General features: G+C 38.9%; 1 protein-coding gene across 4 annotated transcripts; it reads right to left on the bottom strand.

The window, feature by feature from the left end:
* Nucleotides 1-839: 839 nt before the first annotated feature.
* On the bottom strand, nt 840-24,240 carry LOC131304808 (protein RST1). 4 transcript variants are annotated; one of them, XM_058332201.1, is made up of 25 exons: nt 23,719-24,240; nt 21,885-22,166; nt 21,661-21,744; nt 21,263-21,542; nt 18,360-18,601; nt 16,841-17,024; nt 16,505-16,698; nt 16,296-16,396; nt 14,856-14,931; nt 13,400-13,531; nt 13,177-13,258; nt 11,630-11,702; nt 10,414-10,582; nt 10,150-10,280; nt 9,975-10,066; nt 9,188-9,275; nt 8,888-9,110; nt 8,697-8,774; nt 7,676-7,858; nt 5,782-6,675; nt 5,385-5,681; nt 4,143-4,802; nt 2,734-2,884; nt 2,397-2,515; nt 840-1,620 (listed from the first exon to the last, which is right to left on the bottom strand). In XM_058332201.1, the coding sequence occupies exons 1-25, from the start codon at nt 24,109-24,111 to the stop codon at nt 1,264-1,266; spliced, it is 5,565 nt and encodes a 1,854-aa protein (XP_058188184.1). In that variant the 5' UTR covers nt 24,112-24,240; the 3' UTR covers nt 840-1,263. The 4 variants fall into 4 exon arrangements, with proteins under 4 accessions (XP_058188184.1, XP_058188185.1, XP_058188186.1 ...); XM_058332202.1 differs by having other exon boundaries at nt 21,263-21,539; XM_058332203.1 differs by having other exon boundaries at nt 21,263-21,536.
* Between the last annotated feature and the right edge of the window lie 85 nt (nt 24,241-24,325).

Raw genomic sequence — 24,325 nt, 5'->3', positions numbered from 1 at the left:
TACGAGCTCGTACTTGAGTTCTTTGTAAGTAGAGTGGAGTACAATTGATGTCTCTCTTATACTCTTATGCACACAAGCAAGGTTCGATTCCCGTAAGCACTCAACTCCCTCCCCAAGAATCTTAAGATAGAGTAGATTAGGATTAACGAATGACAAAGAAAAAAAAAATTTACTTGAGTACTTTGGTTCTTTTAACCACGGGCTCCCGGATCCTAATCTGTGACGAGTATGCTCCCATCGTCTAGTGTTCAGAATGCAGCGAGATTTGACATCCCCTGGGATAGGGTACCACGAAAGGATCTTGATTACCAGTAAGTTTAATGGATTACCAACAAATCTAAGCTAAATTCTCTCTGGGTCAATGTCGAGCGGTTGATGGGGACGGACTGTAAATTCGTAGGCAGGCAGCATGTCTAGACTAGTGCAAATACAGCAGACAAATCCAGATTGGCCCATAAGACAGACTAATGAAGTACATCAAAAGGGAAGAAGATGAGGAAATTTTAGCAAAAGATAACACAAATCCAAGTTTCCAAAAACATAATTTAGCAAAAAGCCAAAGAGCTATGATAGTTAACGAGCGAGGGTTTTTTTTTTTTTTTTTTTCTTGAAAAAGCAACAAAAACCAAAATGAAGGAAACGAACACAATGCAGAGCATGGCCTCATGGGTTTCTCAATTTAATTCTATCTTTCCCGATGTTTTTCCTCTTTCATTTCTTTTCCCTTGGCATCTTTAAGCGTTAAATAGTACAGAATTACAATCAACAAACAATGGTATCCCATCCTAAGCAAGTTCAAGTTAAACATATTTATCAGCATTGGACATTTAGGAAAGTAATGAAGCCAAAGAGAAATGGGACTATTTTCCCAATTAATATCATTTTCAATTGATAAAAGTGAAATTCCTTGAAGTGTATCTACAAAAACCAAAACCAGAAAAATCCTCTCTCTATCATGTTTTTGATGACATCGTTTCCGTCTTGAGTTCAAGCATCTTTGTTAAAGATTTCTCAAAGCATGTCCTCAGAATTCAAGATATTCAAGGGGTTGGTCTTGGGGTCAAGGTTTAGGAGTCTCGGGTCCGAAACCTCCCATGTGTTATCAGCAGCTACTATGTGGCCAGTCCTTACGGAGTTTCGCTCCGACTTAGGTGAAACTGGTTCCGAAAATTAGTTGGGAGGGCCCCCGAAGGTCTAGGCGGGTCAAACAATGCGCAACGCGTGAGCTGGCCCAAACACATGAGTTACCAGGAAAATTTGACTTCAAGGTATCATCAAGTTGGCAAGCTTAAGCTGCTTCTCAGGAGGCAAATAGGCTCTCAAAGAAACACAGGCACAATGCATCACGCGCAACAGGAAAACAGCCATGTCACTCTCACTGTCATCGATAGGAGGATAAGGGGTAGGGGTATCAAAACCGCGTTCCCAATCATAAATTCTCTCCGTGGATGCCCACAAATAAGAAACCACGGACTCCACAGCCACCCCCCAGCTGCTGTTATCCAATAAAAGAGAAGAAAGCGTAACTGGTAGATCACTCAGCACTGTAACTGGGTCCAAAACCAGGAGAGGCATATACTTGGAGAAGCTACCACAGAGCAGACCAAGAAACTGCAGAGCCTGCAAGAGAACCAGGAGAACTTTAAGAGCATAGAAGTTGAGGTGCTAGCATAAGATAAATATCAAAAGAAAAAGTGCGCATAGTTGGTTTCTATCAGCGCGTGTCTACGACAGTAGATAGGGTACAAACTAACCTTAGGTTGATACAAGAAGTGCCTAAGATTTGAACTCAGGACCTAGAGATTAGTAGGTACCAGTCCCTTTTTTCCAGATAAAACAGTTCCTATGATAGGAAGTAGATAAAAAATAAATACACTATAACTGTGAAAGCAACTTGGATTCCTCATGTACCTAGTTTTCCATCAGAAATATATCCACTGCACCTATGTCGGGGCCGAAGTTACGAAAACTTGAGCCCAAGAAGTGAGCGACGAACTCCAAATGCTTACCCATTGAACTAACCACTTTGTGGAACAACTTGTAGTACACACACACACACAGAGAACCTATGACATGCCATTAACATTTATACCACCATACAATTCTCAGTATATCATTCCAGTGATGTGAACAGACAAAAAAAATTCGCACTCTGCCATCCCATTAGATTGGACAAGAGCATAGGGAAAGAAAAGTATAATATTTTTCATTACGATACTGTTTTCAGCAGCTGAAAGTACAGCATCATTATGATACTGTTTTGAGTGGCTGAAATAAAGTACATCTAACAAGACTATAATCATGCATCTGTGCCAGAGCAAACAGACAAAAGTCTTGGGATAACACCAATCAATAGCAAAATGAAATGATAACATATACGAAGAATTGAGCCCTACCGTGGAAGGATAACATGTTACACAGCTAATTTCCACTGCATCAAGAAGCCACTGCCTTTTGATACGCCCTTCAACATGTTGCAGAGCTGATACAATGTCTACCAAAACATCCCAAATACCTGTAAAGACAGAAGGTAATTTTCTCAGCAAGCACAAGTTTGTGGTCGTGAAGGCACAAAAATGCTCCTTCCAACAGAAATATAAACATGCCACTTCTTGAATTACTGGCTAAGTGGCTATAGGATATTTATATAGCTATTAACAAAAACAAAACAAAACAAAACTTTAGTACAGAGTTTCCCGATTTCAACTATGTTGCCATTTTGTGAAAACTGACCGTCTGATTTAGTGTTCAACAGATATACTTTCAGTTTCCCCAGGTCACTCAACGGGATGGAACCAATCTTAATTAGTCTGGCCTTTGCTCGAGTCTTTTTCACTACCTCAGAAAAGTCACGATCTCTTTCCTCTATTTTTCCTTCTGGAACCTGTACATGGCACCAAAAACAGTTAACATTATCTAGAAAATAACTATCACATGTCTGAAATAAATAGCAGAATTTCATTGCGTGAACACATTAATCATGCCCCTAAACTACTCAACAAGATCTCTACAACCCCACACATTTCCAAACTCTCTCACATCTCACATGGAATGTGTGTAGACCCACCACCCATGAGTAGGACCCACACACTCCATGTGAGGGGTTGGGAGCTTGGTACAAAGGGTTTGTAATACCAAAATCAACTACTTAATCGCCATTGCTCCACATACACAACGCAAAAAATCACCATAAACATAAGATCATAAGACAAGTTGATTAGTTTGGTTTTTCTGCACTGACTAATTCGAATTCCACTTTGAAGAGATGACTGGTTCCCTACAGTGTCTCATCGTGTGTTCAATGACACAACAACCAGAATCCTAATCCACCAAGGAAACTCATCACGCACACTTTACGATGGGGTTTGGTTTTTCTGCGATGTCTAATTACACTTTGAAGAGATGACTGGCTTCCTACAGTGTATCTCATCGTGTGTTGGTTTACACAACCACCAGAATCCTAATCCACCGAGGGAACTCATCACACACACTTCACGATGGAAGACCTAGATGTATGGGCTAACTTTTTATTGTATTAGCAAGGTACAGTAAGAAAAGCAGAGAAAGCTTTACTTCCAACAGATATGGGATTTCTAATACTCAATCTTGAGCCTCTCTTTAAGTAAGCCTACTAGCAGCCAATACTCCATCTTTGTTAGTATAACTAAAATTGTTGTACTCAACCACATGATTATCAAAATATAAAACTTGATCAATAAAAGATAATAGTAGAAGGACAACTAAACCAACCCAACTTCTCTGATCTTGGTTTGGAACAATCTAATGGGACCTTCAATTTGGTCCAAACTATGAAAGTTCATTTTTTGGAAACGGCATGGGTGGGTCCCTTTCTGGCTTTGTTACAAACCTAAACCAAACAAACTGTGTGCACCCTCTACCTACAAACCAGGCAACCAATTCTTAAACGGAATTATGGCAGTAAAGGCCTGGAGAATACAACATTTTTAGACATATATCAGAGAGAGAGAGAGCAGTAAATCATTTGAAGACATCAGCTGTAAAGGATCACCATATTTAACCCAGGCAGAAGGAACGGAACAGATGATCATGAAACAAGCTTCTTCTTCATTCAACAAAGCATCAGTATCAATGATAACAAACAGAATCACAATTTGAAATACCTGCAGAAGGTTAAATAACCAACCCTGTCGAGCCCTTGCAAGGCATCTAACTGCTGCAGACCACTCTACTGAATGCACCAGCTCCATCCCTTCACTAGCAGGGGCTGAGTGCAAAATAGGCAATGAAGAAAAGAGGGCCTCCATGCAATGTTCCATAATTGGTACATAAACTTCAGAGTCGAGAGAAGTTTCATTTATACAAAGATAAAGACCATTCCAGCAAGAAACCCGCAATGAGCTTTTGTGTTCCACATTACAAACTTGGTTCGAGAGTAAAGAAGAAAAGAAGTTAGCCACGTCATCGAATAGTTTCTCAAGCCTTGAACCTGAGAATACCTTTATCAGGTCTGCCAAGTGAGAAAGAAACCATGACTGAAGATTGATCTCAAGTGTCCTGAACCTAGACAGATCAGAAAGCTCATCAAGGAAGCTTAATAGTGGATTCAATTGTTTTGCGTGTGCTAAAGATAACTGCAGGCATTCTTCCCTGAGGATTCCTCTTTTAGGAGCTAAATTTGGAGACAATAATTCAGCAACTTGACCCTCATATTTCATGCACCGTCTGACGATTGCTCCCCAATCCAATGCTGGCAATCTGGGAGCTTGTGACAGGCACCGAATAACAGTTGCAACTGTGTTAACATGTGAGAAGGTACCTGTCTGAATTTATCGAATTCCAGAAAAACACACAAATTAGAGAGATTTGCATACATATGATAGCTAATTTAATTCAGTGTGCATGAAAGAAGCGAAAGGAAAACTATCTTTTGATCGACACTTGGATAAGTTCATAATTTAATTTCCTTAAAAGAACCAGCAATCCTGAATCATCTCTTTATGTTAATTCTGTCAGCAACATATCCACAGATACATTAACCAAAACTAAGCCATACATGGATAGGATGGTAATAGAGATCATGAATATTGCTCACCTCAGATAGATTAAATTAGTAAACCTTTCTTTCCACAGAAGTCATAATGTATCCTATACAAGACAATTGGGCAACAGACGCCCCATAAAAGTCCATAAACTTATATGGACAATATACAAGCAAATCAATAACCAGCCTAAGGAAGTTAACCAGAAACATCAGGGTCATGATGTCACATTCTGGGATGAAAGACAGGTCGGTCATAATGGCCACGATAAGGTGTTTTCTTGTATACAAGATAAGAATAAAGTGCTACAATAAGCTTTACACTTAAGTCCAAATGTAATATAGAGAAATTGTAGGGACTTACACCAGGATAGTTCAGATGCATAAGCCACAAAGAGAGCTCCATGACTACCCCATCGTGGGGAAGATTTTGAGATACAGATTTTTGACCAGCTGCATTACTTGGGAAACTAACATCGACTTTATGAAATTCTCTGAACCACAAATGATGTCGAAGAAATGACACTGCCCATGCTGCATGCTGTTGCAGTTGATGGTCATCGGAATTTTGTGCAACAAGAAACATCTCCTGTATCAATGCAGTCAATTGGGCTTCCAAAACAAGACTTGCTTGTAAAGGACCAACTATGTGGAAAGAATCCTGAAAGAACAAGCAATACCTATCAAGAAGGAGAAGAAATATTTAAATCATCAAATAGTTAAGCAACATTGGGTTTGGTAATTCATGAAGATATGATCACCATTTGACCATAAGCAATTTGCAAGGTTGTTGAAGGGTAATTGTGAACGACAGTCCCAGCACCAGCTCCCAGTGCATTAACAACTCCAAGCATCCCACCCAAGGGGATTAGAGGAGGATGAGGATTAGAGTAGCATTCCCTAAACAGGGCCAGCAAATCTTTTACAAGTTCAACTTCCAAAGAGTGCACACCTTCGTTCGAAATGCAGGCAAGTAGGCTTCCTGCTCCAACGCAAGATGCCATCAACAAGCTCTGGCGGAAGGCACACGATTTCTTAACAGACAATACTTCAGAAATGAGCTCCTTCAAACCACTCACTAGATGGTCGAGTTCAGTGTCGTTTATTAATTCCACTCTCTGGCAAAATGCCACTACAGAGGGAAGTGCGAGACAAGATCCCACAGAGAATACTATATCCAAAGCTTCACTGCCAAAAGAGTTTTGCACTAAAGGATTAGAATTCGAAATCCATGATATGATGAAAGCCTTAATCTTATGCACAACATCGTGGGCCCCAGATCTGTATATTGCACCAATAGAACTCCCCAGACCGAGGACAAGCCCTGCAATACCCCATATATCTTCCTCTAAATCATTACAGTTCTCATCCAGCGATTCAGCTGTTAGATATGGATCAGTATCATCTGTAGCCAGTGGGAAATAAACAGATATACTTTCTAAAAGATCAAACAAAGATGGAGATAACTTGCACATCATCTGAGATAAGACCCTAACAATTTTTCCTAGAATTTCTACTTCTTGGATCTTGTGTGTTTCTTTTTCCAAGTTTGAGTCGTCAGAACCTTCAACCCTGGTAAGAAGATCCTGACATGAAAATCCCAATCCAACTCCACAAGCTCCTTTTACGAGCGTGCTTCTGCTACAAGATGCAACCTAAAAGCACAACCATTGATTGTTAAATTTTGCAATGGCAATTTGCTTATGGTTAATAAATATATGTCATGTACTTTGATAGTCCCATGCTTGATAAGTTTATGTTTGTTGAAGACACTATTGGAGGAGGAAGTAGAGGGTGGGAAAGAAGTCCCTTCCACAAAATAAGCAGAACTGAAAACAAACATAGAAAAAAGCTCGATTGTTCCAAGGCCAAATTACAAAAAAGCAAAAATACAAATTATGTGAAGAAAATAAGGCCTCGCCATTAAGGAAATAGAAACAAAGAGAGGATACAGATTTTCTAGGCCGAATTAACCAAAAGCAGTAAAACAAGCATCACGGTTACATGAGAATGAGAGAACACTTCATTAATACACATTCCTCTATGCAAACAACTCATAAGAGCAAGTCTAGTGGTTCCAAAATGGCTTGAGCCATTGCCAAAAAAATGGCCAAAATTGCAAAAAAGGGTGCCCCAGTGGTATAATAGTAATTGCATTCCAGCCCCAAAGTATTATGATTGATGAAAGGTCGGTATTGAAAATCCTCAAGCATAGAACAAGGAAACCAGGATGGACCATGCAGTAAGTCACATGACACTAACACAAATGTAAACACATCAACACATATTCGAGTGCCAATTACATGTAATATTATTCAAGTAATTATGGGTTCATAAACTTCAACAAACAAAAGGAGCCAAGTTATACTCGCAATACAAAAGTGAGACAAGAAAACCAGGTTCGTGTTTGGCCTAGTACGGATTAGCTACTTCTTTACGCAGGTTGGCATCAGTTCACACATTCACCAAAAAATTCCTCAAGGACATATTCTCAGAGAAGTATACGAAATTTTTCCAAAGCACCGGACATAATTGGATTTGGGAGTCTGGGACCACAATTTGAGGCACGCGATGATGATTTGAAAAATACTTTTTCATCAGCAAACTTCTATCTGTGGAACATTTTCCAAGTATTAGGCAATCAGAAGTATGTACCTCAATAAGTGCTTTGATGTTTTGGAACTTTTGCTTGTGATCCGTCACATGCAGACAACTTGAGATCAATCCAAGGGAAACAGCAGCTGACCATTGCCGATGTTCATGTTCATATTGGAATAGCCAACCAAGCAGGAACTTTGACGCAGTTGATTTAACAGCATGTGCAGATTGAGGCAAGACCTGGAAACAACAAAAAGGTACTTAAGGAATGAAGTACGAAATAACCAAAGCATGATTTGCTGGGAATCTAAATCAACTAGAAGCACCTAGTCCAAAGTCCGAATTAGGCACTACTAGTATTTTACTATTTTATCCAAGTATTTCCTATATTGGATCTATTTAAGGATCAAGTATGCTACAATCTTCCATAAATCTGATGTAACAAGGAATTCAGAACCTTCTCTCCCATTTCATTTTATCTGCTTTACTGGAAAAGTGCAGATCCATCCTAAAAATCAGAATTTGCAAGTTTTTCACATAGATCCAACTGTTTATACGGAGACACTTTCAAACATAACTGGTGGATTGCAAACCATCTACAACAGTAGTAGCAAGAATGAAATGGGCATTGAACTAACGCTTCAGAGAAGTATACCAAACTTTGGGAACAATACACAACTTCAACCTCAATTTGGACAAAATGATATAGTTGTTATCTAATGATTAGCAACAGGGGATGCCAATGCGCATGTCTTTGACTGCATTTTATTGGCTGTGGAAGGAGAGGAACAAGAGGGTTTTTCAGCTTCAAGGTATGGATTGCTTTTCCTTGTTTATCATTGAGGATATTCGTGCCTCTATTCAAAATGTATCCATCGCTGCTTCTTGGAGAGTTCATAGGAATATTTTTTCCCCTTAATGTTTTGGGGCGGTAGCCATTTTTTGTTTCTTTAGTTGTTTACCCAGATGTAATCAGGTTTGTAAAGCTGTGTAAGGACTAGGTCCTTCTTGTTTTGGTTTATTGAGCTAATAAGATTACAACTTACCCAAAAAAAAAAAAGGCATATTGATATTATACCTCACAAAAAGCACCCAAAGCTAGTGCAATGTTTTCTGCAGATCTTGGAATTGATTCCTCTGCAATCCGTCTCATAATCTGAAAGATAAGCAGGTTCACAAATTATTTATGAACTTTGAGCTACACCTCACTAAAGTGCAGCTAAACTCATGCGACAAAAGCAGAGTCTTGTCAAAATAGATGGCACGAACCTTGAAAATACCGTTAGCAGCTTTAGATGCTTTATCCAACGCGGTGGAAGTTGCCTTTGCATCAAACAAAATGACACTATCCCTCATCCAGCGTTGCATGAAGGGTTTCCAAGATTGTAGCGAAAGAAGTGCAATCAAAATGTTTCTTGAGAGCTGCAGAGATGCAGCTATCTCCACAACTGCATTCTCATATTCGGCATGTACATCTTGCAATGCCTGCAATCTAATTAATGCAGCAGTTAAAGTATGGCTAAGTCTCATCAAAATACTCGGTTTCAAGGGTAGGCATAGTGATCTTACTTTTGATTCCTCCTGTTCCCATCTTTAGAAGTCAAGGGCAAGCAAAATAGAGCTGCACCAGGTAACTTTCTAGCTCCAGAGATATTTCCTGCAAAGAAATTGTAGATAAATGGTTGGCCAGGCTACATGCACGTGTATCTCACCAACATAACTATGTATCATGATGAGCCGAAAATCAAGTTTGTACTTCAAAATCAAGTAAAACCTCAATCAACCCCCCACTCTTTAGGTTCACCTGAAACTATTCCTGTAAAGCAACCCTTCTGAAGTTGGCATCTTTTCTGAAAGTCTTCTATTTTTAACGTACTCCCTCTATCACCTATGTTTGTCCAGTCACCTACCATTTTAGATGTCCAAAAAAAATGCATGCCCACTTGTTGGAAATGTCAAAACACATGGAGTACTTTTTAGCTGTTCCAAAACTATACTGTACAAAGAGTTAAGAATACATTCTAAAAGTGGGGATAAAGGGGCATTGGGCAGTGTAAGAAATCAATGCATTTGATATCTTTGTGGGTGCATCAAATACATGTACGCTTGAAAAGTTAGACTCCCAAAAGGGACTACCATCATGGAGGAAGGAAATATTAGATCTCACTTATCTGATTTTTTCTTACTTGAGTTATTGGTGCTGATCCCACCAAATGCAGGGAACCAAGAGACTAAAAATAATGGACCGATGATCATGGGAGGTTACAAGATGAAAAACAAGAAAATTCTGTTTCCATCAAACTGGAAACCTACAAAATTCATCAAAATTACCTCAGAAAGACATATATCTCAATACCTGATGCAAAAATAACCTGAGGAAAAACATCAAGCAACTTCTCAATCTTGTTTCCAGCAACTCTTTTCTCCTTCACAGATCTTCGCCTTGTGCTGAACAAAAATGCTTAAAGGTTAGCAGGTTAAACCATTTCCTGCAAAGCAGGCAAAAGATGATCTGGGAAATTATTCTTTACATGTGCTCATAGTTTATAATCTTCACTTCGAATACTTCCATGGCCCTTAGTACATCAGGATCAGTCTCAGAGATCAGCAGCTCCATACTCCATTTCTTAAAATCTGGGAGGCTTTTCTGAATGTGTGGTACCTGATACACAACGTGATTAAAGTTAAAAAAAACACATTGGAACCTGCTCAAACAAAACACAGTACAAAGAAGTAAGCAAACAAGCAAAGGACAATGAGCCAAGAGGCATAGGCTGAGCTTTGACAAAATTAACCTCATACTGAGTTAATGCTTCAAAAGCAGAGACCCGCGCCTTTGCCCATAGAGACCCACGATCTGAATGTTTGGAGGTTCCAACATTCCACAATATTTGTACAACATTTCCTGCAGCTTCAGGGTACGCTTCAGCATCCATTGCACCCCATCTTAAGAGAAGGCATGCACTGCCATAAAATGAATATTATGGACAGTAAGTACAAATGTTACTCCATATGATGGAATAACTATGAATTGTATCCCCATCACAACTGCAAAGAAAAGCAGATTGGCACGAAAAACCTTGCAGGCTTGCATCAAATTATCATGTATTGTTATTGGCTTCACAAATGTTTTTGGGAATCAGGTTTTCATACACAGTGAGAAACAAGCACAAGGATTCTATCAAAAACCGATTATTGAAACCAATGGCCATTCGTAGCCCTAGCTAGTATCTAATGATTTACAATTCGATTCACAATTCAAGTACAAATTGATCCCAACCCCTGGGTGAATCTATACTCGGGTAGAATCAGTAGTCAGTACTAAGTTCTACAATTCCAGTTACATATACCATCCAATTCACACACATCCTCAAAAAGTTATTCAGCAAAGTTATGTTGAAATTTGGGTGAATCTATACTAGAGTACAATCAGCACAAAAATTTACGATTCCAGCTAGATTTACTAAATTACGATCCCATTCTCAACATCCTCAAAAATATTCAGCAAAATTTTAAGTTGTGTAATTTTACGAATATCAATTTCAATTCGACCCATAATATGCATAATTAGACTTTGAATCCACTAGATGGTTCTCGATTTGATGACTATGCTATGCTCATAGTTACTAAAAAAAGAGGATCCAAGTATCACAAGTTGTTTGAGCAAGTTTATTTAACTTTTTATGCTTGCCTGTCCCATAATTTAACTAAAACGTTGTCCACCCACACCAAATAACCATTAGTACTGCAATTAAATATGATGACCCATGCACCAATGGCAGTAAATTTATTTGGCGGGCTCATAAATCAAAATAGTACTGCCAAATACAAGCACATTATGGAGGGAAAAAGATGAAACACCCTGGTTCCAATTGGAGAGCAGTTCTTACAAGCATCAGTTTTCTCATTTGCTTCTGAATAGCAGGCAGTTTAAAGCTCAGAATTTAAGAAAGGAAACTCTTCCATAAAGGAAATTAGAAAAAGAGAGTCATGGATATACTAGTAACTAACCGTTGAGAAACATGAGGGTTTCCCAAGGAGTCCAGCACATGCTTCGAAACAACATCCCAAGCAGTGTAGAAATCTGGCATATAACAATATATCGATGTGCAAACAAAAATTAAGTAAAATGGAGAATGCTTGAAAGTGTGCATTAAATTTCTTATTCATAAATGACAAGAGACTAAAAAATGCTTGAAAGGGTGCGTTAAATGAAACAAAAAACAACAATCCAAAGATCACCATAAAGTTTCTATTGCAAAAGAAATAGCTTGCAGATACCTACTTAAACACTTATTTGTGTTTCCTAGACCATAGTTCCAATAGGTTATACTCCCTCCGTCCCAAATTGGATGTCAATTTTTGATATCTGTGCCAATTTCAATTCCTTTTTACTTTCAATATGAATCTCAAAAAATATGCAATATGGATCTTGTTTGATAGTTCCTGATTAGTTCTATAATACAAAGTTTTCAAACTCACGAAAAATATTATAGATTGAAAGATATAAGCGATGAAAAATGACACGAGTTTCAAAAATTGTCCTCCTTTTTGGGACGGAGGGAGTAACAAACTTCAACTGCACTTGTCAGATGGGGAAACTAGCAATTGCTAATGCAAGAAGACTATGCGAGACTCTAAACTGATCCCAGGAGAAGGAAAAGGAAAGCATAAACATTCAAATGGGCAATCTCCTCAGAGGTGGAACATATAACACGCAAATAGGGAGATCGCCTCTCAAGAACATCCAAAATATTTTCCTCCTGTTGGATCAAAGAAACAGTATAAATGGGAGTCATGGGACCTCTGACATGTAACTACTGTTTGCAATGAAAAATGCTTCAAAAAAAAAAGTTCTATTGCAGCTTGTCAATCTCAGCAAAAGTTGCTACCCCTCCAATCATGAGGTCCAGCATGAGAATTATTAGCCCTCAGCACTGATGGATAGGATCTTCCAGATATAGAGATATCTACAAATTACTCTGTAGGATAGCTCACTCTGGCTTCCATGAAAGTAGGTCTAACTTGAGCTTCCGTGAGTCAAAACCAGTCAAAACTGTGCAGTTACGCCTTCAGACATGCGCGAAGCAGCAACAGTAGCAAGTGCATAGAACTTAGCGAGAAGAAGAGTGGGGATGGAAGATAAAATGACAGCAATTGAACAACCATGATAGCAATAGAAGGGCCCAAACTTCAACTCAAAGTGGCTTCCGTCAAAAAAAAACTCAAGACAGCTGCAAGACATAGTGATGCCCACGTAGAAAAGTAAACATAATGAATATTCACACAGAACTTCTTCTTACAATTTATTTCGAAGAAATCTTTAAACTTCAAATAAACAATTTCAGTTAAAGTTGGCAAATATGCTAAAATGGAAACAATTAACTATAGGAGAGTCAAGAAAGACAGGTTTGTCTAAATTCTTCTTGTTTTTCAATAGTAATGTGGACGCTATTACGTAGCACAAAGACTTGATGCAACAATAATTTCAAGGTCAGACTGCATTTTATGAAACAAATACAAGCAGAGACTGCTGCAGGCAAAGCATAATAGCATACCAATCACATCAGCCTCACAAAGATAGGAAAGGCTTTGAAAACCAAGAGCTTGAACTATAGGATCTTCGCTCTCGATGCAAGCCTGTTGATTCAATGGAGAAATTAGAAAGCTCGAAGCAATATGCTCACCCCCTCCCCCAGGGAAAAAATCATATCAACACACAACAAAATCAAAAGATAAAAATAAATGAAAGAATACATAAATGTTACTACAGATACCTACTGAAACAGACAAGATGAGGTCCACGCCCCTATCAGGATTTTTTCTGCAAACATCCAGAATGGAAGCCGCCATACTTATACAGATATTTCTCTCAGACATGAATTGGTTGAAACTTTTTGGAAGCAATACTCCCTGAAATCAACAACATGGCAACAACAATTGCAAGACAAATCAAGAAGAGAATCCAAAGAATAAGGGCATGGTCGACAAAAGCAACATCAGCAGCTGGTACCTCATAGTCCAATTTTATTTCTTCTAGTCAGGGTTTTATTTCATAGGATACAAGTATATCGCACTACTACAAAATCCAATAATTTGCATCTCCAAAAGCAACCGTAATATGGATCTAGTTTTTGTAACTTATACACCATAATAGGCAAAGTTGTGTGTATTTCAGGTTCTCCAATATTCCAAATATGCTAGTTGGATCTTAAATGTGCAATTAGGGTCACCTTTCATATAGCAACTAGATACAGTTTTCATGCATTATACCAAACAGTTCAACATCGACTTTGTTCATTCCACCAAGATCAGTAAAGACTTTACCCCGCTAAAAGGCGCAAGCATAAAAAACAAGATCTTAAAATAATTAACCACCCCAACAGGACGGTAGAGGCCGCCAAGACTCATATAATTGTTTTCGAGGTGATAATCAACCGATGTGGGACAAATTCCAACAGGAATTAAGGCTCGGTTTGGTTGGTTTGGTTTACACTCACTTAAAATACGGGTGACGGTGTAGAAAAATGCTAAAACAACAAACCATAACCCATCCTCAAAATAAGGGTGATGGAGAGTGAATATGACGACTTAAATAAAACAAATCTCCAATAGGAGCGATGGTATGGAAACATGAAAAATAACCCATTAGTCACCCATTTTCAGAATAAGGTGATGGAGTGTTGAGTGAAAAGTTGAGGGGGTGGGGGGAATGACATTCCAACCACATCAAAATGCAGGTGATGAAGTGAACAATTAATCAGAATAATTTCACCAATATTTTAAATACAGGTGGTGTAGGAAAATGAAAGAATAAATTTTCACAAATCTTCAAATCATGATTTTAGACTTTTAGTTCTGCATTTATCCATAGAAAACCCTAAATTTTTCAGCAATGCTCAGAATAAAGGATGAGGCCAAAATACCATAGTAAGCAAAGCATATACAACATATACCCAAAGCAAGTCAAACAAATAGTTCAATCTTATGGTATGGAATTATGAACACCATGATACCGCTATTAAAGTAGCTAAGAGAGACAGAGAGCCAATATAAGACTCAAAGCATATGTAGAACTCAGTATCATATACACCCACTTCACGTGTACTAGAATCCAAATTTGCAAAACTTTTGGATCTTTTATATTTTTCCCCCATGGTATCTTCCAGCTTTATTAATGGATAATGTGAGACAACTCCAGTAAATCCTTCAATAAGAGGTGAGCAAAAAAGAATACCTGCAAACTCCCAAAGACACGGTCATTGATCTCCCAGGCCTGACAGAGCAAGCGTGTACCAGTAGCATACAACACTCTAATGGTAAAATGAACAACAATGAAGACTGTTATGCAATCTTTACAAAAAGAAGGAATGCTTGGAAACGTAAGACAAAAAGTCCAACTAATATATATAAGCTTCACAAGATATTATGTGAGCTATAACGTGTTTTCCAAAGAAATAAATTCATTGTACTGAAATCATAAAAACAATGTGAACATGCAATTCCAAAAGGGTAGAGAGGCAGACAATTCATAACATTAACGTCCACTGTTTTCCATGCCAACCAGTCATTTGCAAAATGCAAAAGTCAATTAGATAGCCAGCTCTTGACTGGCTTGAATTATTATGCAGTTTCCTACATCGAAAGCATTATGAAACGAATAGATAACCTCACAAATAAAACAGAGGGTTTGCATTTAGTCCGGAAAGAATTTAATGATGTGAAGCTGATTTAGTTCAAAAATAATGCAGAAAGAAAGAGATCAGCCTTCCCATACAAAAGCAAGTGTTACTCAGTCATAACAATAAAAAAAGACAAGTGCCTGTCACAATAGTTGCAAACCAGTACTCTTAAGGGCCCCACTGAAGTTTGCACAATGGCACTACTTGTACAGGTTCAGGTCACACCTCTTGCAACAATAAGATCATATATTACACGGCTGTTCAGGTGGGGCAGTGTCTCACGCCGCTCCAGTATAACAATGACTACTCGTGCATGAACCTTGGTGTGCATCTCAAGTTCTCACAGCACCCATAAACTGAAATCGTGCCTATAGAAGAATCTAGCCACATTTTGCCTCACAACCTTGGCAACAATAATTACCTTAGCGTTCTCCTTAGGTCTAGTAAATAATCTTGTTATTATTTCCTATTTTGTAATTATAAGGGTTTAACAGCCATTATGATTCCTCCAATCACTAAATGGCTAGACGTCTTTACAGTCAGCAACACAAGTACTTCTTCCCACAAGCTTGCTAGTCTATCACTGTAAAACATGAGCTGTAGTTGCTCTCATCTCCTGCCAAAACTCCATTCTTTCTAGGTTCTAGTTTATTCAAGTTCCAAGTTTTTCTGATTTCTTATTTGCTTTTTAATCTTCTTACTGAAAACACCAAAGAAATATACAAGAAACAACGTTTGGATTGCTACAATTATTTTCAAACAGAGGTATACCGTATACTATGTTCCCACAGGCTCGAAACCTTGTTTGGAAATCACTCCAAGCATAATAACTACTAGTCATAGTGTCATACATTGGAATCCTATAAATGACTAACAGAACACAAATTGACAACATATTTACAGCAAAATGAAACGACAATGTCAACACAGCAGCATCAGAAGCACAATAAGCGATAAGAAAAATTACACACAGTTGATTGACATGAGTAACCTACGGTTTTGCATCCTTTTGAAGCATGGGCAAAATAGTCTGAAGTATGAGCGGTATCATCAGAGGATGGGAAGCAAGTGAAGGAAGCATCCCCAAAAGTTTTAGCTGCAGCACAGTTTGCAGAAAAAGACTTCAAATATCATTAATAAGTGAAAACTTCTTCAAAAGTTAGCACGAATTCATTAGTACACGAGGAATGTGTTACAAACTTACCAACATTTTATGGAAGCTACTATCTTTGTCTTTACCAGACAATATGTTATTGTAGTACAAAACCGTTAGCAACAATGGAACTCCGAGCTTAGGATCCATAATGCTGACAACGGCCAAGAGATCTACAGCTGAACTCCCCAGTTTATCGTGCATGACCAAAACGCTAGCAATTGCACTTAGTAACAAAGGCATTTCTACGTGCCAAATAACAAGATAGAGTGAGTATGTGGCAAATTAACTTAAGTACTCCAAAAACAAAAATCACGGAAAAAAGAAAAAAAAAACGATCTGTCTGTTGCAAACGAAAATTTCTGTTGAAGAACTGATAGCATTTACCTGCAAGAAAGATCTCTTGAGACTGAGAGATGGGAAGTGAGGACTTTCGTCTTTCTACAATCCACAGAGCATATTCTCTCAGCTGAGAAGTCCATGTCTTTGGCACATTGTGCAAATTGTTGATACTGGTTCCATCATTAGGACCAAAATTCAAAAAGAAAGAACTTGAAAGTGAAGGTTGATCCTGGAAAATATGAAAGTGAAGAATCAAAGAAAAATATTATGCCCTACATATACTGTAACTTAGCAAGTTCGTTATACTTGACCTCTATATAAAATCCTTTTATTAAATAGGACCGTGACCTTATTGCATCAACGTTTTTTTCCTCAAGCAGTATATTTAAGGACTGAGAAATTGGTAAGCCATCTAATACTCAACTTTCCAAAAAAAAAAGAAGGAAATGTGGTTTGAGGACAGACACATATCAAGAAAAAGTATCCAATTAAGCATGAACAGGGCATGCAGATTAAGAAGCCAGACAGCATGTTCTTTCTTAGCAAATAAGAAATAAAGCTGAATCAATGTTCCAATGACCAAATCACCAATGATAAAGAAATAAAAAGAAATAACCTCATCAAAACTTCTGAAGTATCATGCTTGTCCACAGTGCAAGACAAAAGGCATGTGCCAACTCCAAAATACTTCAGAAAGGGCACAGAACTACTCTAGTAAAGTAATAAGCATAAAAATTTAACAAATTCCCATGTCGCTATTGCTCTGCATTTATCTTGCCTTTCTTCAGTACTAGACCACATCCTTTTCAACTTGCAGCACCATCAAGGCTTCTTTTTTCAACCAAAAATAGATATGTATAAAAATCAATGGAGTCACCATTATTTTATGCACATGATCAAACCAAAACCTAGCAATAAACTGCTTAACTAGCCATTCTACAGAAATGTTAGCTCGTCGGATGGAATATTGTTACACATTAATTCTCTATACCTACACCACATAGAGCCTCTTTTTAACTATCTTGTTCACAATCACCAAATGGTCACAAGACTCGCAACAGGGTTCTGAAGGCTATAAAGTACTTCCAGATCATCCTCCAACCATCTGCTACATACACATCACTAAGGAAGGCTGGTATCTTCTTCCAAGGCTCCTTCAAACAACTACAAGTCTACAAATATCAAACCAATCATTGCATCCATTTCTACTTCCAAACATTCTAAACCAATATGTTCATGTTTCTTGCAAGCAAGAGTTGTATTTTCATTAGCAGAACGGCAGAACCCTACACAAGCTTTTGCTGAATAGAAAGAAAGAGACTCATCAAGTTGCACAATCAGGGAGCAGACATAGTAATGGAGCAACTGATCAAAATTGTCCACAGCTACTATTACCCCATTCATGACACCAAATTCTTAGCAACGACCAAACAACTCATTTATGCATGGACCTTATCACATGTAAGCACATTTCGCCCATAATAACCACTCACAATTACAACAACAATGATATTTGGTGGGTAAAGAGACTTGAAATAATACGTCCGGTAAATGGATACTGAACCTGAAACCATAAATGTTGCAAAAGCCTAAAAACAATATCTCCAGCTCTGCTAACAGGTGGAAATTTCCCTTGCACAATCAGTTCTTTCTTTGTTGCAACAGGCAAACTCACTAAAAGCTTTTTCATCGTGGAAAGCAAATCAATTGCTGCTTGCTTAACAGATTTAGAAGGCGATGAGACAAGGTTGATGATAGGAAAAACAAATAGAAGCTCTTCTCTTAACCCAAGTGTGTCTGCAAAATCTGCCAAAGCAAGTACGAAATGCATTTTGTTAAGGGGTTAAAATTAGAAGGAGAAACTAAATATAGCAGCCTAAATAACCTATAGACAATAATACATCGAGTGACAAAAACCAACATCCCAATCACATTCAGCACAAACGAACTCGAAGATGGTAGTCGTGATTCATCCTTTCAGGATTACTACAGCATAGTTTAAAACAATGGCATAGCAGTACGATATAGTAACAGTAACAGCAAGGAACCCCATGGGGCATATGAGATGGCCGTAAAGCCAAGTCAAGTAGCAGATTCTTCAGATTGAATTGTCCCCTCAAGGCCATCCCGAGTGATTTAACCCCATAAATGCATATTGTTATTTGATGGGTAGGACTTATCCCAAAAACAAAAAACAAAAAATTGGTCTTAGGTCCATAATGTGAATTTCATAAGCTCACAAGTCCACCTATTAGTTTTGTAAGGTGTCAAGTCCAATTAAAAAAGTTCATAATAGGCCCAGTTCACTCCCTAGGTAGGGTAGGGTAGGGTACCCTAGGGTTTAGGCATTTTCATAGGTTTTAGGGTGCACTTTCCTATTATAGGGTAGGGTACCCTAGGGTTTAGGCACTTTCATAGGGTTTTCGGGTGCACTTTCCTATCATAGGATTTTAGTGGTTTCGGCACTTTCATAGAGTTTAGGGTTTTAGGCACTTTCATAGGGTACCCTAGGTTTAGGTTAGTGGACTTGTGGGCTTACAAAACTAATAGGTGGACTTGTGGGCTTATGAAATCTCTATAGTGGACCTATCACCAAATCTCCACCCACCCACCCAAAAAAAAAAAGTAATTTGATCGGTAGGACTTATTTACCGAGGGACTAGTCAAGAGAGTGAGAGGCCAAAGAACTCACTAAACAACAAAAATTATGATGAATATTTAGTTGGAAAATGCTAAAAACAACGCCGTCGGCTGTCATTAAGATTTAAAACGTGTATTGAGAAATGCGTGAAAATTGTATAAAAGTGTGTGAAAGTGTATTGAAAAGTGTGAAAGGTGCATAGAAGTCTGTTTTTTATGTCTTTTCTTGGCTTACTGACAGCCCAATGGACTGTCAATAGTAGGTTCCTCAGAATTTTCCCAAAACAGTACTGTAACCTAGGTCACATCATCCAATAGTAGGAGTCTGTAGGACCCTCCGCTCCCGCTCTCAATTCTCTCTCTTGCAAATTTTAGTAGTTTGAGATATTTTTGACACACTTTCACGCTCGTGCACCCTTACATGAGTTAGACCATAACATGCAATATGTGTCTAACACTAGGCCACACAATCCTCTGGTGCAACCCTACCCCTTCCACTATGACTTCTTGCACTCCCAATTTTTGCTCTCGCAAAATTTAATAGTTTGGGATGCTCCTAAAAGACACTTTCACACTCACGCTCCCCTACCACTTTCATTCACGCTCATAAACTTGCATTAAGTTTACTAAGGGCTGACTGTACACAGGCATGATGCAAAAGAATACATGAGCCCTTTCACACCTCTTAATTTGTCTCACAACAAGAACAATAGAATAAGCCTTCTAAGCACAAAAGCATTTAAAGATGATAGAATACTAGCTTGGAGTGATAAGTACCACACCAATGACACGGCCATAATCAACTACAAAGAATGAAATAAAACACCACCTAACAGAAGAAAGTACTCCAATCAAGTCCAAGCTACAAGAGCTGCTGAAGGCAAAACACTTCTAATTAGTAATCAAAGAGACCAAACTGATGAAAGAGTAAGTTTCTCCCCACCTTCTCCCTACCTGAACAGGCAGACTTCTTCTTCTTCTTTTTTCTTTTGGTGGGCTCTAATTGACTAAGTCTATTAATAGGATGCATAGTTTCACGTTGAAGCTGCATACCCAGGGAAGGGGATGGTCCATAGTTGCATGAAACGGGAGCGGGGGCGGAGGCGGGGGAGCAAAGGACCATAGGAGCTCCTCATCCGGGAGCGCCACAGGGAACATGTAGGAATAATACATGAAGATATACATATGTAATGCAAGTTAATAGTGTCATTCGTCAATCGTGTCAATTGCAAAGATTGTCTCAGTGACTAAGTACTATTATGTTTATATTAAGTACTTGAGCAAATTTAAGTTAATATTTTTCTAATATCTTATCATTACTTTGTATTTTCTCTTGCTTGGTATCTTTTATTTTTGTTTCTTTCAGGATTTATATGCCTAAGAGGTTCTATCCTAGTTGGGAGCGGGTTCCTTTCTTAATGGGAGCGAGGTTCCTAGGAGAGTCTGACAGAGTGCGGGAGCGAGGTTATGAGGTGGATTCGCCACCCGCCACCCACATAGGAGGTTCCTGCAACTAAATGGTCAGTTGGAGGAGAAACTTTCTCAGAGAAGGGAAGTTCTCTGCTCGTTTTCTTTTGGCGATATCTTCTATGGAAAGGAAGTTAATAGTGCTAGTCCTCTGTATTTATTTCCTCAAGGTAATCCCAGTCATCGAGAAAAGTAACTTCGAATGCAACTACTCTATCACATATACTATGGAAAGAAATCTGGGCCAATAAAACAGATACTACAAGCACCCACAAGGGAAGCGCCAAACTTAGCAATGCAGCCTATCCCATGTAAGTGAAGTGTTAAAAGAATCAGGAAGGCAATAATGTATGGCCTTACCATTTTCACTTTTCCACTTGAAGAGGAAGATGAGAAGTTTCAATATAGAAAGTTGTTGATGTTCAAACTCGGATTGAATGAGCGTAATAAACAAGGACAATGTTACTCTCGACAGTTCAGGTATATAACTCAAGCCAAGCTCTTTCTGGCCACATACTAAACGTTTCCATACTTCCACAACAGGCTCAACTCCACCAGAGTGCTTGTGCATATCAGGAAACAGCGAAAAAACAGTCTCAAGCAGTTCGACCACGCATAGTTGAGCCTCTTGAACCTGCTGCTAATATGAAGGACCATTAAGATCTGAACCCAACAACAGTCACAGCACAGCATGACAGATGAACAAAGTTTAAGGTAGAAATTAGACTAGAACATGGAGCAAATAACTTATGACATACCAATCCCGTCTTGACCAAATTTCTCAAAACCACGACATATGCATCTGCAATATAATCTACAAAATAATGGATATTCCTAAACTCCTGCAAAATATTACACACCGGAATTAACAAGTTAAACAGGGGCATGAAATCTATCTATGTCAAGCTTAAACCATTCATTCAGAAGGGCGGGAAAACTGTCTGTACTTTGCATATCCAATTAAAATTACATTTCTACTTACATCAGCTTCCACGGCAGTAAAACTTTTGAGACATCCCACCAGGAGCTTAATTAGAGGCAATGCCTCCAGAGGGAATGAGCAACACATGGAAACCATTGATGTTATTAAATCCTTCGGAAACATAGAAAGAGAAGCCGAATAGGGTTTTCTTATAATCAAAAAGTACATGAAGGGTCTCAAGAAATCACAAACTTCCACCATTCCAAATCGTTTGTTCTGCGCAATGAATAGAAGCACTTGTTGCACAAGTTCAGATTGAACCTCCCTTCTGCAAGAAAGAACCTGCAATCCATAAACCATGAATCCTGTTGTGAAGATTATATAACCTTGGACAATGTAAGTGATGTTACCAATCAAAATGACAACAATCGAGACCCCAAAATGGAGAGGATATTTAAGTAGTGTATGGGATACGGAACTGTAACCAATAGAATTTGCTCCATGGAACCATGACATTGACGAGCAACCCATAAGGCACCACACTGAATGATAGCCAAATGTAAAAGCAAACCAAACCAAATTAAGTGTCGAGTACCAATCATTTTGGATTGCCACATGAATACTTTTTTGCCATCTGTGAAGGAAAAATACAATACATTTAATTTACTATATTCATAACCCTTGCATAATCGCATCCTCCTAAATTTTTCATTACAACTTTACGAAGTAATCTTCTCAATCTTTTTTCACAATCAATCTTTCCGATGGTACCTAAGAATCTCCATTGTACATGACAAAACATCTTGGTCTATTTTCTCTATCTTTACTTGGTGCTGCTACTCCTACCTATTGATGATTGTTCTTATTTCTAATCCTATCTCTTCTAGTCTTACCACACATACACTTTAACATCCAGTTGTTTCAGCAACACTAATCCTACATATTGTATCCTAATGGCCCAAGATTCTGTTCGTACAAATCTAATATGACGCTCAAATGCTGTGACCATAAACTAATCACAGCTGCTATGTACTCGAGTTAGAACCACCTAATAGCATCCACATTGGTATGCCAAATCCAAATTGTGAACATCAAAATAGTAGCTCCATTTAGCCTAAAGCTTTGCCAGACACTAGTAAAGCCAGTTGTCACACCAAACTGCTAAGTCACCATCAATACTGTTGATCCCAATCGTAGAAGTAGCATTGCCATTTTTTTTTTTGGTAGTTTGACTCTACTAACAAGCCAGAAAATAACTTTCACCAATGGAGTTGCTCTGAGTCACCAGCGCACCAAAATGCGAGCCAAAATAATGTCAATATAGCACTTCAGTCTAATTCTGCTGAAAAATTACTCATAGTGGTGGAGCCATGAATCAAAGTCGAAGAGGGCTGATCTATGAAAGACAACTTTTGGTATGATGATTTCTAAGATTAACTATGAAAGACAACTTTTGGTACGATGATTTCTAAGATTAAGTCCATTTCATTCGAGCTTTTTATGGAACGGTTTTGATAAAGTGAAAAATTAATCTCGAGTATTCCTACTATCGTATCATTCGACAACATGCAGCATTATAAAAATGAAGATTGTTCTTACTTTTTAATTAAGGTCTACATTTTACCTGAGTCTCATTTTCGTCAAAAACTAGGAGGACTATTGGTACGAAAATGAGACTCAGGTAAAATTATCCCAGCCCCACTATGGCTCCGCCTTTGGAGTAATGATTTCATGCCCCGGGAACCACATGGCGGTGCCACAAACTCTTCTTTACCACACATTTGTGTGGTTCCCACCACAAAGTGTAGTGGTGACCACTGTAGTAGAAGAAGATTTGGGGCACCAACACGGGCCTTGAATAATTTTCCCCGCCTTGATTACTCTCAAGTCTCACCTGAACGAACGGATGCGTCTCCGCTGAAGGAAACCGAAACGAAGAACTGTCCCGTCGAAACCCATATCTGACGAGAAACCCTAGCCCCTTAACGAATACGTCGACGAAGCGCGACTCGCAGCCTTCGAGGGCGGACTGGAGCTCCAACAGCGCGCGGGAGAGGTCGAACTTGGAGTCCTTCACGAGGCGGCAGAGCTCCCGGACCGACTGGTCGACGACGGCGGGAGATGCGGAGCGGAGGCACTGGGTGACGGCGTCTCGGCCGGGGTCGGAGTCGGGGTTCAGAGGCGGAGGGGATGATCGGAGTTTTTCGAAGATTGAGATTACGGCGAATTTCTGGAGGGAGAGGTGAGGGGCTCGGGTTCGGTCGAGGAGAGAGGAGTAGGAGTCCATATGTCGAGGAGAGAGAGAACTCCGGCGGGCGGTGGGTGGAGTTTTCAGCGACGGCGGAAGAAGAGTGGGGAGTGAGGAAACTTGTTGGGCTGTCACGTTGAGAGTTCGACCCGAAGTGGATTTTGCGGGCCTTAAAAAGAAGAGCCCAAAAAGAGGTTTGGTAGTTCATAAAAATAAATGAATTGTCCAAATTCATTACACACAGTAAATCTGG

The sequence above is a fragment of the Rhododendron vialii genome, chromosome 10a (assembly GCF_030253575.1).
Source record: "Rhododendron vialii isolate Sample 1 chromosome 10a, ASM3025357v1".
NCBI lineage: Eukaryota > Viridiplantae > Streptophyta > Magnoliopsida > Ericales > Ericaceae > Rhododendron > Rhododendron vialii.
The sequence above is the reverse complement of the archived record's forward strand: the minus strand, read 5'-3'. Positions and strand labels throughout refer to the sequence as shown.